This window comes from Miscanthus floridulus, chromosome 12, assembly GCF_019320115.1.
Source record: "Miscanthus floridulus cultivar M001 chromosome 12, ASM1932011v1, whole genome shotgun sequence".
NCBI classification, from domain to species: domain Eukaryota; kingdom Viridiplantae; phylum Streptophyta; class Magnoliopsida; order Poales; family Poaceae; genus Miscanthus; species Miscanthus floridulus.
Window position 1 is genome coordinate 48,835,735 of NC_089591.1, and position 19,501 is coordinate 48,855,235.

General features: G+C 48.4%; 2 protein-coding genes and 1 pseudogene across 2 annotated transcripts; all 3 read left to right on the forward strand.

Annotated features, from left to right (window-relative positions):
* Window positions 1-270: 270 nt before the first annotated feature.
* Window positions 271-6,016, forward strand: LOC136495829 (uncharacterized). The gene is made up of 2 exons (XM_066491647.1): window positions 271-687; window positions 5,573-6,016. The coding sequence occupies exons 1-2, from the start codon at window positions 271-273 to the stop codon at window positions 6,014-6,016; spliced, it is 861 nt and encodes a 286-aa protein (XP_066347744.1).
* Window positions 6,017-8,610: 2,594 nt separating this feature from the next.
* LOC136495830 (protein EXPORTIN 1A-like) lies at window positions 8,611-9,921 on the forward strand (the record flags this gene model as incomplete). The annotated part of the gene is made up of 6 exons (XM_066491648.1): window positions 8,611-8,685; window positions 8,797-8,904; window positions 8,983-9,120; window positions 9,196-9,327; window positions 9,398-9,502; window positions 9,799-9,921. Coding segments are annotated over 6 exons (681 nt in total), but the record flags the coding sequence as incomplete, so codon positions are not given.
* A 413-nt stretch (window positions 9,922-10,334) lies between these two features.
* Window positions 10,335-12,029, forward strand: LOC136498598 (uncharacterized; annotated as a pseudogene).
* The last annotated feature ends 7,472 nt before the right edge of the window (window positions 12,030-19,501 follow it).

Consider the following 19,501-nt stretch of genomic DNA (forward strand, 5'->3'; position numbering starts at 1 on the left):
GAGCTTGCTTTATTATTTATATTCATCTAGTTGAGCTCTTTAGAGTAGCAAGGTTGAGAGCTCTTAGTGAGTAATTACATAGCAAGTTTGTGTGCCTAAGTAATCATTGCAACTAGAATTGTTGGATAGGTGGCTTACAACCCTTGTAGAGCTAGAGCAGTTTGCATTACGCTATTTGTCATACTAATCAAATTGCTCTAGTTGATTTGTAGATTTTTAAATAGGCTATTCACCCCCCCTCTAGCCATATTAGGACCTTTCAGCGCTGCCATGCCCCATGGTCCTGCGCTGCTGCCGCAGCCGCCCGAGACTAAAGCACCGCCCGCGGTTCCATGCTGGACCACAGCTGCAGCGTCCGCAGTCGCCGAGCCCGAGTCCCGCGCCGGAGCCACTGTAGCTCCACGCCGCTGTTTCCCTCGCGTGCCTGCGCGCGTGACCCGGCGGTTCCGCTGCGCTGCCCCGCGAGCCATGTCCGCCGGTCTGGGAGTCCAGTCTCGCCAGCATCGCGCACCCGCACCCTTTGCCGAGCTGGACCTAAGCCTGGGCGCTGCTCCTCCTAGGCGCCCGCAGTCGCCATACCCGGAGCCCTGCCAGTCCGCGCACCTCCTCATGCCTCCTCCGCAAGCCGCTACTCCGGGCGCCCTTCTGCCGGACCGCGGCAGCCACCGGCCGCCATGCCCTCCCCTGGTGCTCTGTTTCTAGGCAGAGAGGATCCGAATCGATTTAACGCCGCCGTCTGGCCCTGGTCGCGTGGGCCGGCCTGCTCGCCGCGTGCCCTGTCCTTGCGCCTGGGCCGTTCGCCGCGGTTGGGCCACCGCCTGCGCTAGGCCGCGAGCGATGTGCTGCTAGATTGCCTTGCTCGGCGCTGGGCCGCACGCCCCTGTGGGCCGCGCCGCACGCTTGGGCCGCCCGCGTTGTGGCCGCGCCTCGCTGGGCCGTCGACCGTTCTGCTGGGCCAAGTAGGTGATTGCTTGCCTCTTTATTTTTTCTTAAGCAATTTCTAAATTCGCTAATAAGGCAAAACTGTAAAATCAATATAAATCTGTGTAGTGATCCAAAAATTATGAAACTAATTTTAATAGGCTCCTAAAATCATGATCTACCTGTTAGTTCAGTTTGTTCACATAGGGTAATATTATTCTTGGAACCTATATAATTAATTTAGGGTACTTAATATTATGAAAAGATAAACTTGTAGGAATTTCCACGATAAATCGGTAATATTGTTGAATCTAAAATTTGTACAGTAGGCTTCTAGCAATATTGGGTACTCACTGTAATTTTTGTAGCTCCAGAATAATTAGTTGCTAAATAGATAATGATGCTCTATTTCGAATAATGCTTGAATCGATAGAATAAAATAAAGAAACAACCTTGGTTTATGTAACTAAAATAATTATTGGGAAATAACGTCTTGTTCGACAACATGGATAGGTAGCGTGAGTACGGTCATCGTTAGAACTAGCCCATTAACTCGAGAGGCGTACGTCGTATTTCACGAGTCACGATTGCAGTCGATTAATTATGTCTTTGCATTGCATCGCATTGCATATCATATAGGTACGATGATGGATCAATGGATCAATTGAAGGATGATTAGGAATCCGAAGATGGTGTAATGGTATTCTCTCCAGGAGATAATGCAATGGGCTCGCTATTCAGTTGCTGGTGGATGATCTGAAGATGCAGATACTAACTTTTAATATATCTTACCCAGGCAAGCCCCGGTGCATAACCCCTACTTTTCTGCAGTTTAAATTATATTTATGCATTAAGTTTTAAGGAGTTGAATGAAACCCACTTGCATATATATCTTTATCCTATGAGTCTTACTAGTATGACAGGATCGTGTAGATTGCTATGCTACAGAACTCCGGTAGAAATCAGGTGATTGCCTGTCACTCGCGAGCTATACGAAATATGTTACTATATCAGTATCACTTGGAAAATATAAATGGTGGAGATGAAAAATGGTGATCGGACAGGGATATGGTTTGGATATTGGTGGGTGTAAGAGGTTGTGTTGCCGTGGACGCGGGGCATAGCTTGGTTACACTGTTTTTTTTGTCTGGTCGGTTAAGGACCGATCGTTGCATAAGATTCTAGGCAAGTCACAGACTTATTATCCTAAGCACATACTTATGTATGGGTGCTTGGAAGACTTGTTGCTCTCTTATCGCGGATCCAGCTCTTTCTGGATCGACTGTTAGGGTTTTATTTTGGTGGAGGAGGTCCTTGCACCGCACTAAGTCCGGGACTCAGGGGCGGAGGCTTGGAGTCCCAGTTTGGACTGAGACATGGACACCCGGGACAGGAGAGTGATGGGTTGGTTCTGCTTGTGCCTTGGGTACAAGCGGGGCGTGTGTTTTCGAGGTACCCAGCTGGGGGCATGGATTCGTGAATCGTCGGGCAATCCGGTATGGCTTGTCTACGGTTTAGCATCGTAGTAAGAACTGAAAGATGGAAGATGGACAAAGAAAATCTGATTACTTACCATCTGTTTGAAAGTAGCACAGGTGCTTACATAGAATGGTTAGTTAATGAACCAATGCGGCTATTAATAAAAATCGAATATAAGGACGCACATTTAGTAATGCTTTCTGCAAATACAATAAACCCACAAGCCAAATAGCCTTGCATATCCTTGGAATCTTTTCTTTACTCCTGCCGGGTAAGTCTTGCTGAGTACAATTGAGTACTTAGGGTTTTATTCCCCCTGTTGCAGGTGATAGTTGGATGCTAGAGCTGACTCTTGTGTGTGGATACCTTCTGGTGGGCTCAGCGATGATTCCTTTATGCTGCGATCGTAGTTGTTATTTATAACTCTCTTTTATAAATGAAAGTTTCATAATCTGTTGTCGTAGTTTATTTATCAATACTTCATCATGTCATGATTAGATATTCATTTCCGCTGTAATTCTGATCACATACTTATATTTCGTTGTTCAATTAAATTGTTTATAACTCTGATAATATAATTATATTCCGCTGTTATAGTAAATAAATATTATACTCTGATGTTGTACTAAAAGTGATGTAAAAAATGGTTAAGAATGTTGTAAGTTTTATTCTCTCATTTGTGATCCTGATAGCAAAAATGTGGATTTTTGGGTTCTCCCCTGTGGTGTGCCCGACGAAACCGAGTAATTTAGTGTTCTCTCTCAAGTGCTTAGTGTCTAATAGAAGACAAGCACTCCTGTGAGGTATTAGATTAAGCAGTTCTGCCACACTAACCGCCTCTAAAAAAGTTAATCTAGTAGTGACTGAGTCCCTAGCTAATAACTATCTCACTAGCTATCTCAACTCAGCTAATAAATTGTAAAAAGACAATTTTGTCACCCTACCTACATGTATCATTGTACGCTACCAATAACAAATAGAAAATGAAGAGACTTACGGACAAAACTGCAAATGGATCCACCTTTTAGCTAGTGAATCCAAACAGTATCAAGGTAATAGGCAATGAACTAATAGTTAGCTAGCTAATATTAGTTATGAACTACTACCTCCATCTCAAAATAAATCATTTCACAGAATCACCATAAGTCAAACTATTTTAAGTTTGATCAACATTATAAAAAAGAGTAATAGCATCTATGATACCAGATAGAGTTTACTTTGCTGTCGATGCAGGCAATAATAGATAGAATTTTGTATGTAGTTGGACCTAGGCTAAGGCTAATAAATAAATAATAAATGGATTCCTCCCCTAAGCCCTGCTTTTTCTCTTTTTAGCTTTATCCTCTCTTTCATGTTGGTATCGATTTGATCAAGCTTTTTAACAGATTATTCGCACTATGTAGAATATCATGACTTGATCCTCATTGAATTGGATTTTTTCATTCGAGGGGGGTCGTATAAGGTCGACAATACCCCTATGAATACTCCACCAATATGAAAAGTTCTTAATGTTTGTTGAGTCCCAGGCTCCCCAATTAATTGACATGAAATAAATATTGATATTTTTTTAATAAATTTAGTTAAACTCAGAAATATTTTAAACCCAAGGAGACCCTTGTTATAGTGCGCAATGAAATATTCTAAATGGCTTCACCCAAGGCGACCCTTATTAGAGTGCACAACGGATTTCGACCTAGCTTATTATACCCACGAGCCAGCGCCTCTAGGTCCAGGTCCATCGGAGCCACAACATATAAAGGTCTTGGGCCTAACTCAACCTAAAAAACTAGCCTAATAGGTGAGGATTACCTAGGTCTTATATGTTGTGCTCCTCCACTATCAATTTTTAACGTGGGACTAAAGCTAACAATCTCCCCCGTCGTACATCGGCCCTAACTCTTCACGTCATATAACCCTCGTGCGATCTCTAGAAGACGTTCTATAGGCCCCGAGTCCCAATGCTATGTCATAGACAACCCATCTGACCTCCGAGATGTTAGCGGGCTCCCCGTCACCATATGACCCTTGAGATTTTCTAGTTTTTTCGACCATGGGCTTCGATATGCTCTCACTAGCATATGTGGAGGGTGGAGCCGAAAATAGTAGCTTCACCCAGCTTCATCTCACTTTGTTGGGCCCTGTACGGGGTTCTGTAAGAGCATGTTTTAAGAGCTCTATGCGGATCTCCAAACGGTTGCCAAAACGGCTCTAGCTTTACCGATTGTGCGATGGAGTTGTTTATGGAGCTGCAGCCAAAAAATAATGGCTTCTGAAGTGGAGTCGTGCCAAATATAGCCTAGCTGCAAGTAGCTAGGTAGAATCGACCTCGCTGTCACGCTTCCAAATAGACAATCGAATTCCATTTTTGTAATTGATCGACTGGCAAGTGACAATGCAGAAAGTAGGGACAGGTGAACGTGGATGTAAGTATCTCACTGCTCAATGCATACCTGCGTCATGTTTACACCAGGCGAATGGCTTTGGACGCATTGCAAATTTCGGGACCAGCCGTGTGCTCACAGGTCTCTCTCGTGTGAGTTTCGCGTGAATTGTGCCCTGCATGATATTGCTACTGCACGATAAGAACTGCAACGAACGGCATGGTGTACTCCATGTTCCATGCTGAAAATAATCGAAACAGAGAACAGTCAAGACCATGCTGGTCTCATGATCGATTCAGTAAATGAACACAGATGAGAAGTTAGTAACGGTGAACGGTCTAACGGAAGAAGCAGCAGGGCTGAATTCGAAACTCTTTTTTTTTGGCATGATTTCACGGGGGTGGAATCGGTCCGATTCTCATAAATCTGAAGAAATTCCTTGGTCCAAACAGAACTCAACAGTTTGCGTGCATTTCTTATTATCAAAGCAGGGAGGTTCGGCCGCCTCTCAGCCCGTCCACGTCGGTCGAAATTACTTCAGCCGCTGGATTGTTCGATCGACGGTTCTGCTTCCTCCCACCGCCGTCTACAGCGTCCGCCTGGAATTTCTTATTATCAAATCAAGGAGGTTCGGCCGCCTCTCAGCCCATCCACGTCGGCAGCGGCGGATCCAAAGGGGGGCTGGGGGGGCTCCAGCCCCCCTAATGACTTGATTTCAAGCCTAATCACTGTAGCAAAAACGTGATTTCACCATTAAATCTTCATGCAAATCAACATTTCCATTGTTTTAGCCCCCCTTATCCTGCATCGTGCATCCGCCACTGCACGTCGGCCAAAATTACTTCAGCCGCTGGATTGTTCGATCGACGGTCCTGCTTCCTCCCACCGCCGTCTACAGCGTCCGCCTGGAAATATCTGCGCCCACCGTGTCCGCTCCCTCTCGAAACCTCCCTCGACCTCTCCGCGACGCTCGGCGCCCCTTCTTCCACCCCTTCCTCTCGCTCTCCCGACGCCGCCACGCCCTCCTCCTCCTCCTCCCCTCGCGTCGCAGCAGGCCGGCCGGGTCAACGCTGCCGGCTCACCGCGTGAGCCCCTGCCAGAACTGCAGCGCGATGCCGCGGCGGTGGCCGGCCCTCCGCGCGTCGCCGACCACACTCCTCCTCCTCCTCCTCCAACACCACCACCACCACGCCGCTTCCTCCTCGCGACGCAAGCCAGCGGGTCGTGCCGCCTAGGGTTTGGCCCCTCCGTCATCGGTCGTCCCCACGGCCGCACGCGACCCGTGCTCTGCCGGCGGAGGAACCTCCGTGCTGCCCCTCGATGACGACGGGGAGGTCACGTCGGTAAGGTCGGCGGTGGATCTGGACCGGCCGCTCACGGGGCCCCTCCCGGCGGCGGATCTGAGGCTGCACCACGGCTTGGGGCTCGCGTCGGCAAAGGAGGCGCTGGATCTACGGCGAGCAAGCGGATCCAGCGCTAGGCCTCCCCATCGCCGCTAGATCTGGCTGCATGGGCTCCACAGAAGGCCGGTGCGCCGCCTGGATGGTGCCATGCTCGTCCTCATCTTCCCCCCTCTCCCTTTCTCCCACTGTGGCTGCATATGGTGGCCGCACCCAGTGCGGGTGGGCCTTGACAGTGCCGCGTTTGGTACAGCCCAGTCTCAGGTGCTCCCGTTTCATCTTATTTTGTGATTTTGCTTTTGTCTCTCTAATTTGTCCCTACGTTGACTATGAATCGTGTTCTATTGCTTGACCTATAGTACCTGCAGCTCTAATGTTTGTCTTCTCCATGTTCATCTCTAGGAGGACAGCACCAATTGCCAGTGGCCACCTCACTACCGCTGCTACAAAGGTTATGTAATCTCTCTCGCCTTTGCTCCATATGAGTGCCTGCAATTTTGAATGTTGGTCGATTTGCATCAGAGGCCACAACAGAGAGTGTACTTCTCATCACTACTTCTCGCCATCTTACCTCACCACGTTTCCACAGTGGTGCTCGCTTAGTTCCCTTGTCAACAGAGCACAAATTGATATGTACATTTTGATTGCCACAGCGATGTTCAGCCCTAGTAATATTCTGCGTAGGTACACTACTTTGAGGTTTTGGCACCTGCCATTTTTTCCTTCTTAAGCCTGTGACGAAAAAATACGTACCCATTGCTCAAGCATATTATCTGATGTTCGTTCTCTTGTGAGGTATTGGCCATGCCCTGTTATTTATATTATGCAATTTGTGACAATAACCCGGTTGTCACCATGCCTTCAAGCTTGAAGTTGAAGACCAAAGGATGATTGGTATGTTTCTGAAGCCTCTAAGAATCCTGTCTTCATTCGGAAAAAAACCCTGACCTTTTTCGTTGTGCCAGCGGAAACTTTACAGCCCTTTAAAACAACATGTTTGTTTGCAAAGAGAGATGTCACTATGAATTACTATAATTTGGCTCACCCTTTCCTCCGAATTATATACACGTTGCAGTTGTATTTCCATGACATATTCCTGCCATACTCATAATTGAACCAGCTGAAAGTGAGACCAAGGTAAACATTTGCAACTTTTCTTTCAACGATCTACATGGTCACTGTGATTGCCTTGCCATTCTGTAGGGTGTGGGCTGCTTAAACCTCCTCTCCTTTCATGTTGATTTCTTACCTATACATGCTTGCTGGCCTTTATATGTTTTTTTAACGAATACGAAACTGTTGTTGGTACATATATATAACAATGATGATTCTACTCTTTAGGGTCAGCTTTCTCCCTAACCCCCCCTCCCCTGCGATTTATGTATAAAAGCAATACTACTTCTTCTTCTCATGCTTACTATGATATGTCGCTAAACTTTTCAGAACATAAAGTGCAGATCAGTCAGGTCATTGCAACCTACCTGCTGCTCTGTACCGACATAAGAAAAAAAAGGTACCTTAGGATTATTTTGGTATATGATTTGTCTTTGTACCAACGTGAAAACATACATATACTATACTTAGGTTCTGCAACCATGATGAGCAAAATAGTACGCAAAGTACTTAATCTTCAATCTTTGATTATACTTCTACTGTTTCCCAATATGCGTATGAAAATGACCTTTGTAGTGAAAGAAAATAGGTGCAAATAAAAAAGGAATGCGAGAGGGGGGGAGTAATAAGTATTTCAGTGCTCTAGGTATTTATATTTATCTTAGCCATACATACAACCTAACAGTTGTCCAGCCAAACTGACATATTGCCCAATATGAAAATACCATTTAGTAATACTTACTTCTCAGGCCAAATTATTCAGAGTTTATTTATTAGGGGTTATTTCTATGGGAGTTGTATGAGGTTTTGGGATTGCATTACCTTCTGTGTGGCTAATAGATTGGGAAGCAACAGAGTACAATGCTCCCTAACTTATAAGAATTTATTCATGCTATACTGATTAACACATGATGTCTCAGTCTATTATTAATCTTGGCAGGTTGATATGATGATGATGTCAAGAGCTGATCCACGTGCCCTATGAAGACAACGGTGTCGTCTGCTATCAGCTTGATTAACTCCTACCTACGTATGCATTTTAAATGGGGTTGTTTCTAAATACTGTCAACGAAGTGACAAAGCTTTCAGTTGTCTATACATGAAATATCTACATTGAACTGTTAATGTTGTATCTGTGCAAAGATTAAATAGTTTTTTCCCTGCGCCCCCAAACTGGCGGATCTGGCAGATCCGGTGCCTCCATGGCCGGATCTGTCTCACGCCGCTACCCACTGCCTCCTGCGCGTCTTGTCCCGCTGCTCCACTTCCCTCTGCTCTGTTGTGGCGCTGCAGCCAGCGCCGCCCGCCTACTGTGACGCCTCAAATTTTGTTCTTTGCTTCGTGCAATTGGTACCGATTGCTTCCAAGCATTAATCCAGCTTTCAAGTCCGGTTAGTAGTAACCCCTTTTGTTTTGAGGCCTTGATGTGAATTTATGATGTGACATATTGTCAACTTCAACTCTTATTTTATTTATGGTTATCATTTGACTTTCTATTTTAGCAATTGAAGCTTGTGATCGATTCGATTAATTGGGCATTCAGACGTACAGAGAGAAATATTGCAGAGACTGGCCTTAGTCTATTGTTGGACATTTTCAAAAAAATCCAGGTAGGAAAACATATTCCATCCAATGTTGCCATCATATAGCTATATGGAAGCTAACTATCCCATGTGATCTGTTTGCAGGCTTCAGGATTCCAAAAACAATTCTACAAAACCTACTTTTTCACAATTGAGCAAGAGATTTTTGCAGTTCTCATAGACACATTCCACAAACCTGGTTTCAAGCTTCATGTTTTGGTGCTACAACACTTATTTTGTGTGGTATGCTTATATTCATCCTCCCTGTAACCAATCATTTTATTTGTTCATCTAATTATTGGATTTGCTAATATGTAGATTGATGGTCTAACGAAGCCTCTATGGGATGATTCTTCAGTAGCATATCAATATACAGATAGTGCCATGTTTGTTCGAGATTACGCCATAAAACTATTAGGAACATCATTCCCTAACATGACGGTAACCCAGGTACGATTGCAGCCACACTTCTTGGGTTGTGCCATGAGTCACCACAGACCTAACGAGATTCATTGGACAGGTGACCAACTTTGTAGATGGCCTTCTTAGTTCAAAACATGATCTTTCAAGTTTCAAAAACCATATTAGAGACTTCCTGGTGCAGTTGAAGGAGTTCTCAGCTCAGGTAACCTCCTCAGTTTGGCTTACCATAACCTTTATCCTAATTATATGCATTTGACGCAAAACCAAAACAGATAAATAGGGATGTGATAGACTACCACAATTAGGCTCTAGGAATAAGGATGCATTTCTTGCTTACCATATACTATTGTTTTTATGTGCTTGTGGACCGGATAGGCCCTTAGTTCCACCAGCACATTAGCGATGAATTTCGATCCTATTTCCTTTTTGTTTACACAAGTGATTTTGTGCAAATTGTCTTGTGATTCACATTTGCGGTTGCTTGTCTTGTGATTTCAGGATAACAAGGATCTATACGCGGAAGAGGCTGCCGCCCAAAGAGAACGGGAGCGCCAACGGATGCTTGCCATTCCGGCCCTCATTGCCCCTAGCGAATTGCAAGACGAGATGGTAGATTCCTAATGTTCCCTTGTTGATTCAGCTTTCTCTAATGTAGCTTCCTATTTGTTGGTCCGGCCTCGGAATAACTCTGGAGCCCTTGACTTCCAAGTGCCCGAGTTTTCTTCCAGGGTGGTGAAAAAAGGTGCCTGCTATAATTTTATTGTTGATTACCTCCACGTAACGCTGATTCCAAGATTTGTTAAACATATTTTTTACCTACGCCTTAACCGAGTGACTGGCCGGCGCGCGCGAGGGCGCGCGTGATGTACTAGTAGCCATGATACGGGCGGATGCATGGTTGAGGCAAGCTCCTAGCTGTGCTGTGCTGCTGCCCGACATTAATGGGAGTTAGATCATGGAAACATTTAAGAAAAAAAATATATCACAGGCGTACAACGCATGCCAAATTGACAGCTAGAAATATTTCCAAAATTTTGAGATTCCAGTTAGGGCCTCCAGGTGCTCATCAGCTCGTCGATCGCAGCTAGCAACAGCCAGCAAGATTCATCGTCATGGCTTACGAAATCTCTCGCCCTCCATAAATCACCCAAATCACAGGAATGCGCTAGCATTAGCAATTCCTTCCCCCCGAAACACCAGGGCGACCATCGAAACGCGAGGAGCCATTCGAGGATAGGAGGAGGCAGCGGCAAGAAGGAACGCGAGGTCCAAGAAACTGCGGCTAGCGATGGCGGACGCGCCGTCTCCGTCGCCGACGGCGGCCGCCGCTGCGGAGCCGGGGTCCACGTCGACGCCGCTGCTGCGGCGGCGGGGCTCGTACGCGCGGTCCATGTCGCACGCGCGCGACGAGCTCAGCAGCTTCCGCTCCGGCCTGCGGTGGATGTGCGTCGACCACTAGGACGCCGGCGCCAGCCCCTCGGTCTCCTGGCTCGTCTTCGCCGCGCTCGGCGTGGCCGTCCCTGCCGCCGCGCACGCGGCCACGCCGCGGCGCGCCTACGACACTCAGGTGCAGGTGTCGCTCACGCTCTCCGCCGCGCTCGCCTACGCCACCCTCTACTCCCTCGTCCACCGCCGGGGCCTGCACCGGCTGCTGTACCTCGACCGCCTCCGCCACGACTCGCAGGACGTCCGCGCCGGGTCCATCGTCCAGCTCGCCGGGTCCTTCCGCCTCCTCGCCTGCTTCGTGCTCCCCTGCTTCCTCGCCGACGCCGCGTACAAGGTCTTCTGGTACTGCGCAGCCCGCCTCTTCCCGCTCTGGTGGTCGGCCGCGGCGTGCGCGCTGGAGATGGCGTCGTGGATGTACCGCACCGCCATGTTCTTCATGGCCTGCGTGCTGTTCCGCACCATCTGCTACCTGCAGATCCTTCGCATGACGGGGTTCGCGCGGGACTTCGGCCAGTGCGCCGACGTCGCCGCCGTGCTGAGGCAGCACCGGCGCATACGCGTCCAGCTGCAGCGGATCAGCCACCGCTACCGAAGGTTCATACTGTACTCCCTCATCCTCGTCACCGCCAGCCAGTTCACCGCGCTTCTCGCCGCCACCAGACCCCACGCACCTTGGGGGGACTTGGCGACGGGTGGTGGTTGTTGCCGTTGTCTCCGTTGAAGTCCGGTGACTTGCAGCGCAGGCGCGGCGACGGTGATTTTGAGCGCGACGTCGTGTTCCTCGGCTCCGAGCGCGCGCGCCTGTGCGGCCTTCGGTGGGTCGCCCTTTCCCTGCTTCGTCCCCTGGTTCTGCGGTGGGCATCAGCCGGGTGGATGACGAGCTGCTGCCGAGCCCCCGTGCCATCATCTGTAGCATCGCCTTGGGTCGGTTGCCGTGCACCCTTGCGAGCCGCGTCACCACCAGTGGTCGTCTGGCGATCCCCGTCGTTGTGCAGTGGGCGTCGGCGGCCCCCACGTTCCGGACTGTGGTGTCGGCGTCCACCGTGCCTGGACGCCGAGCGTTCCCGCTCTCGTTCCTTTGGCGCCCACGACAGGCTGCGGGTGAGCCGTGAGTACCACCTGTCCCCGTGGCGTTCACGGCGCCCACGATGGTCGCTGTCGTCGTCGCGGTTGGCGCCTTGGGTGTCAGCCGGTGGAGGGTCGTGGCGGTCGCGCGGCATCCTTTCTCCATCCACGATCCCGTAGTCCCACGTGAAGACTCGGGGAGCAGCGGCCCGGCCATCTCTGCCCGGAGTGTCCTCCACCAAGTCTAGGTGCACCAGCACCCTGAAGGTGAGTCCCCGGTGGCCGCGGGCATCCTGCGAACTGTGGGCCTCCATCTTTCTGCATGACAAAGTCAGCCAGGTTACCTTTGGGATGTCGGACGGGTTGTGCGTCTAGGCCCAGACGCAGAGTGCCCTGGTGTCGGCATGGTCCAGCGAGGTCTTCTCAACGTAGTCGATGTCGCAAGCTCTGGCGACCGCCCTCTTGGCAATGCTCTCGTTCCAGGCGTGGAGGGGGATGCCATCAAGGCATAGGCGGACGCGGAACTTGAGGTCGCAGATGTCTCCGTGTGTCACCAGCTGCCATGGCCTTGTGTGGATGTCGAGGTTGCGATAGGGGAAGGTCCCTCGCGACACCGCCTCGTCGCGGTGGTGCCGGTGCTTGAAGTCGACGAAGAAGTCCTCGGGCGCGTGTCTGACGATGGAGACATCTTCCGGACGAACCGGAAACTAGTGGCAGATGGCCCGCTTGATGAGCTCCGGCTCGACCACCGGGCGGTTCCCCCCTAGCCAGGCCACCATGCCATGCATGGAGAGGCGGTCGAGCTCCTGGTCCATTGAGTCTACGGAGAGAGCCACTGCACAGGTGTCCAGGGGACGAACGGAGGGGTCCCCAGGCCTGGCCATGCCGCTCACTTGCAGAGGTGGGAAGTTTGTTTCGTCGAGGGGAGGAGGAGCAGCCTTGGGCGGTGTGGGTTGCTGCCTGGCGGGTGAAGATCTTGCAGCGCACACATTGCTTTTATGTCCCCAGCGGCCGCACGAGAAACAGCGCACAGGGTCCCTGCAGCTCGCCGCGGTGTGGCTAGGGGAGAGGCAGCGGAAGCATTTACCTCGCAAGCGCCGCAGCAGCTCCACACTGAGGTGATGACGCGCTGATATGACCTGGGTGGTTGAGGGTGTTGAATGCGCCTTGGTCTTGAACCCGGGGAGACGCCACCAGTATCGCGGGCGCACCATTGACCAGCCCTCCTCACCTTCGCTTGAATGCGCCGCACCGGCCCTCTGCCACGCCCCGGTGACAGGTCTGGGTCTTCCCCCTCGGGAAGGGAAATCTCCCCCAAAGCCGGGCGGAGACTGGAGAGTTGGAGATGACGGCCCGGCGGAAAGAGCGCTGCGCCTCCCCGAAGCGGATCTGAGGCAGGATCTTGTAGGCGCGGCGCTGGTGGGGTAGTAACGCCTCACCGGACGGCAGAAGAGGGTAGAGGCGAACCTAACACGTCTGGACGACGTGCCTTCCGTCCTTTCCGACCCGACAGCAACAGCAGCAGACCCGGCGGTGGTGGCGCTGAGGCGGAGGTGTGGCCTCGGAAAGGGGGCAGAGGACTCCCCGTGAGGCGCAGCGGATGCAGCGGCGGACGCGCCGGGGCCTGGGTGGTGGGGAGATGGCGTACGGGACGAGCAGCGGCGGGAGGGATGTTCGATCTGTGGCCATGAGCCACCGCGAGCAGCGCTAGCGGGATGGGGAGGACGGCCGCGGGTAGGGGAGCGCGTAGAAACATGCGGGGACCGGGGGCCGCGGCCGGCGGCGGCGGATCTGGGCTGGTGGGCGGCGTACGGGGGCAGGGGCGGGGGTGGGAGCGGAGGAGAGGAGCGTAACGGTTCCATCTCATCGGTGAAGTGCATTAGACATCTATTTGTGTCTCTATAAGAAAATACAGAAAATTTGTGATGGACGTGTGACCATGGGGCATATCAGCATATATGCAGATAGTGTACACAATGATATGGTAACACAGCCACAGCAAGGCGACATTTCTTCCATCACATTTACATATACTGCAGTTTAAAAACAATACAGTAGCAAGCATCCAGCCGATCATGTATTTGGGTGCAGACTTTAGTCTTAACGCAAGGAATGGGGAGCACTGATTAGGTTAAACCCCAGGTTTGGCAGACCAACTGGACCAACACCTCAGGTCCAGTCGTATATATACCTCAACTGAGATCAAACTTTTTTGAAAACTTAACTGAGATCAAACTTGCTCCCCTAAATAAGGCACTAACTGAACCACATCAAAATGACCAACAAATAGATGGATTCAGGGGCGGATAAAGTATAGAACATGGGTGTACATGTCTACACCCGATTTTTTTTTTTTTGCACAAAAGGAAAATCGAAGTTACTGGGTATTATGCATATGAATGTAATGTAATTGGGACAGAACCAGATACATATTACTTATATTAGGGTTTGGGGTGCTCGGTTTTGTGCAGCGGGAAGGGAAGGGAATGGCGTACCAGGTGCATACTCGTCACCGGCGAAGGGCTCGGCGAAGAGGGCGGCACCGCTCGGCCTGCTGTCGCCGCCAGGAGAAAAGCCACGTGAGAGGGAGAGAGCAGAGAGGTATAATTATAGGTAACCGGTGGTGGCCAGTGGAGGCGAATGGGAGGATGTTCCCTATGGGAGAGATCTAGCCTATATAGGCCCAGCAGAAAAGCAACGGGCCTATGGATGAAAACAACCCAGCTCGTGGGAAGGAATAAGCCCGCTTTCTTTTTCTCTTCTATTCTTGTTTTATTTTTTTACTTATTTTATTTATTTATTTATATATGGAAAATACTTTTTACTCTTTGCTTTTAGAGTGTAGTTGCTCTCATGTGCGTATCTCAAGATTAAGGTGGATATGACCTGATGAAGTATATGTATACGGAGCATGTGATCATATTAGACCATTTGGAGCAGTATGTTTGTAAGTATGCAAGTATACATAGAGTATGTTATTCTTCCTTCGTCTCTACGATTTTTGAAGGTGTCCTAACGGTTTTTGCGGATGCTAGGACAATCCAAAGTGTGCTTGCCTTGGTAAGTTCCCTTTTCGGGTGAGCATTTGTTGATCTTGAAGGGATTGAGACGTCTAAGATGGGGTGAATTAGGTTATTTACTTACTTAAAACTAAGACTTTAAAAAAACCTCTTATAAAAACCTATACAAGTTCTATCTAGATGTGTAGTAGACTTTTCTAAGTGTTGCTATCTCCCACACAAAAAAAAATTATGCACCCTAGGTTTAAATCCTATCAACTAACCTAACAAGCTAGAATAGGAAGGTAAAGCACGTGCACACGCATCAAGGAATACAAAAGTAAATGCAGAAATGTAAATTGAGTTGGAGGATGCAAATTCGTGCACAAGGATTTTTCCCAAGGAATTGAAAAGCTCGTGCTTTTCACTAGTATACTTGTTGAAGCCTTCGCAAGGGCCAAGCTCTACAGTCGGGTAACTTCACGGATAGCCCACGGGTCTTCCCCACATTGAAAGGATCTAGCAATACCTAGAGGGGAGTGAATATGTTTGGTTCTAAAAATTCATAGCTAATTTGAAGCTGATTAGTATCCTCGTGGAGGTTTTGGACAAATGCGCGGAGGCTCCGCGCGGTAGAGTGCAAAGTGAATTACATAGGAATATAACATATGAAACTCTGTGAGTGGGAGCTGAGTATGTGGCACTTGTGGGCATGATCACTGGCTCCACCGGCCATGCAGGCATCGGTCGGGAAGGAGGCAGCAAGGCCCCATACATGAAGATAACCAAGACGGCCTGCGCTCAGGCATGGTCCTTAGAGGGTCATCTAGATGTTGCTTGTGGGTGGAATTAGGAGGTCCGGTGAGAGCGAGGGTCGGCCGAGCGTCGGGAGGAGGGTGGGAAGGGAGGCAACAAGAGAGGCCACGAAGCGTCAAAAGCAACATATGTGTGGTGTGGTGTGGTGTGTTGTTCCACAAGGGATAAGGTTAGGGAGCAATTGAGTGTGTGTGGAGGGGGGCTTGAGATTCTAGCGTTTCATTAGGCTAGGTTGTATTGAATGGTTTAGATCTAGAGGTATTACAAAAATTATGACTACCCGGTAGGTACTGAAAGGTCCGTGTAGTTTTGGTAATTGAGTGACAATCTAGGGGGACTAATTGTGTTTATGTGAGATACACAGGTGATTAGTCCACAGGAACATGTGTGTGAGCAACATATGCCATGAAGGTGAAAATGGATTGAAGATGTTGCAAAGCTCACACGTGTGATGATGAAGGAGCTCATTGCAAATGAGACATGACATTGAGTCATGTGATCAAGGTGGAGAAGATCAAGACATGACTTGGCTTGATGGACCGGTTGCAAGCGTGAATGGCAAATTGGAGGCTTTGGAGCGATGGACCGCGTGGCGGTGAAGCTTAAGCAAGACTTGGCGCCGATGGACGAAGGCAACGGTGAAAAGCATGACAAGCAAAGATTACAAGGCCATTTGATTGTGAAGTGTACTTTGCACATTTTTGGTACTCAAGATGAAGATCAAGATCAAACTCAAGTTAAAGATGAAATTTAAGTTCTAGATATGATTGGAGACCATTTGGTAGATAGAAAAAGGACTTAAAGAAGGAATCAAGGTTACTCATCAAGTTAAGTCCATCACTTGGATCAATAAATTAAGTTATTTCAAGTAAGTGTCAAGATTGGTTTTTGGAGAGAGGTCACTTCTCCCTAGTGTAGGGGCTTACCGCCTATGTGTAGGTGAACCAAGTATGGTACTTGGAAGGCTAACATGGAAGTGGTGATCCAAGGAACATTTGAGATGCTTAGTTGAAGCAATCAAAAGAGTTGATCAAGAAAATGAAGCAACACCCAAAAGAGAGCTAGTCTAATATTTCAAGTGGCATTCTCACGTCAAAGCTCTCATGCAAGCATTGATCAAAAGATAAAACAAACCAACCACAACAAGAAAGTGCACTTGATCATAAATGGTATTCATTTTATATGGGTGAAGAATGGAATTCAACATGGTATCTATTGGTCTTCACCAAGCTTATAATTGGACTTCACATTGCTATTGGAGTAATGAATTGGAATCTATGTGACTATCCTCTACTCCAACATAGCAAATGCATCATTATAATGTACATGATCATTTCATCCCTTACTAGTATGCGGTTAGTGCATATAGTATGTAACACACCGAAGTTATGCAAGCATTTAGGCACTGCAAATCATGCATATTATGCATCATCAAGCATCCTAATCATACATGCCTGATCATGTAAATAATAACTAAAACAATGCTTTGAAACATATGAAACATGCTCGTGAAACATGAATGTTGCATACACTTGTTTAGAGTTATTTTTGCCCTAATTATGTTTGCTAGGCTAATAAAACATGTTTGGCTATAATTGTAAATCATCTAGAAATATTTAGCATAATTTTTGGAGCAAAGTTTGTATTCAAACTTTTGACAAAATATGCTTTTGAAATTATTATTGAAAATGGTAAAAAATCCTCCCTATTTAGCTTTTACTTCCCAATTCAAAATCTATTCAAAATTTTTAGTTGGTCCCTAAAGCAAAGTTGTAGAGGATTAAATTCTAAGCAACTTTTATTTTTAGGCCAAAGTTTGAAACTACTTTGAAAAAGTTCAAAAATTCATTTGAATGAATTTGGGAGAGAAAAGAAATTGAAAAAAAAATCATTTTCACCTTGAATGGGCCGTCGCCTCGCTTTCGGCCCAGCCGCACAGGCCGGCCCGGCCTACCTCCGCGCCGCGCTCCTGCTCTCGCACGCTCGCCCGACCACGACAGAGCGCGCACGCCGCGTGGCCGCCATGCGCCAGCGAGCACGCCGCGCGGCACCGCCGGCCTGCCCCGCGCCCCTTCTGTCACGCCTACACCCACCGCGCCGCGTCTGCCACCCCTCCTCCATTTCATTTGCTCTCTCGCTCGGTCAGCAGTAGCAACGGCAGCAGCGCACGCTCGCCTCTGCCACCGCCGCGCTGCCTCGCCGGAATCGGCTCACCCGGCCACCACTGCTCGCCGTAGGCCGCTCCATCTCGCCAGCAGCTCCGCCTCCACCCCGCGCAGCTTGTGCTCGTCTCCGTTCGACATGGTAAGGCTCAAGTCGGCCGCTATTGCTCGCCGGAGCACGACCATTCTCGCCGGAGCAGCACGGCTCCACGGATCTCCCCTTCTCGCTCCCTTTCTCTTTCCATTTTCGCGCGCATTAGCACCGCCTTGTCCCCGCGAACCTTGTGCGCGCCTCCCCGTGCCCTGCCGTGGCCGGAGTCGGCGTACCGCCGATGAGCCGCGCCACCGCTTTGCCATGCGCACCGTCGAGCTCCCTTTCGAGCTCCTCCAGTGCCCATTCTTGGCGCATCGAGTCCGCCTCGTTGCGGGGAGCCCCTGGTGGTGACCGCACCGCCAGTGAGCTCACCAGCGGCGAAAGCCGGTCGGTTAGCGACGGCCCCTGCTCAGCTCCGGCTGACGCGTGGGCCCGGATTGACCATGGGTCCCGCCTGGCAGCACCTCCGGGTGCACTGCACCGGGTGCACCTAGCAGTTTTGGGTCGGTGGAATTTCAGTTTTAAAGAAAATGATTTCAAAAATTGATTTAAAAAGCTTGTAAAATGTATATCTCGAGTTATATTGCTCCAAAATTGATGAAACAAATTTTGTTGTGTTTCTTGTCACCAAATCTACATGATAAAAATATTGCATATCATTTTTGAGATACTTTAATGTAGGGCTTTATTTAATTCTTGATATTGCTGATATCTTGTGAAATATTTAGTAAATCCTATATGTATTAGAAAAATATGATTCCAAGTTTGTTACTCTTCTTGTGTAATGTACTTTCTAGGAAAAATATTTGACATGCTTGTCCTGTAGAAAAATTATGAGGTGTAGTTCGAGTTCCTTTAATGGCTGATTTTTGTTATTTTTGCTAGAGAGCAAAAATTATATAAAACATGCATGTGATAATTTTTGTACAGTGATTGTATGCTATGAAGATCATGGGAAAAATACTAAATCTATTGTTTGACACTTTTGATAATACAAAGTATTTTCATGCTCATATTTAGGTCCAAGCTTGTCATTTTTGTGTAGGCTATTCCACTTATCCAAATGCCATAAAAAAATTTGATGGTAGACTACTTAGGGTAGTATTGTGCTATGGTAATTTTCTAAGATTTTTCTATGCTATAAAAATAGATGTTGCTATTCAAACCTATTATTAATTAGGGTTTAATCAAATGTTGCTTTATGCATGATTAAGAAATTAGTGAACCTTTGGTGTATCTTTGAAGCATTTAATGAGATGTGTTGACTTAGCATATTAGTAGTAGAAGAGAATGCAGTAGATGACATGTGCTTATAGTACATGTTCTTGGATGATGTTGATTACCTTGCATGCAAGCATATTCATTGTGTTCATTTCATCCGATGCACCTTTTGCATAAGCACTTACGCACCTGCATCATACAGGATCGCAAATCGAGAGCCTGGTCATCATACCCGAGGAGCCCGAGGAGCAGCTCGAGGTGCAGCCGCAAGAAGTGACCGAAGCAGACGAGGAGGACGTTGAGGAACTTCTGGAGTGCCCCGATCACTGCCCGAGCTCCTTCGAGAGAGGCAAGCCCCAGAACATTTTTCTCCTCAGTTTGCGAATATTAATTAACGC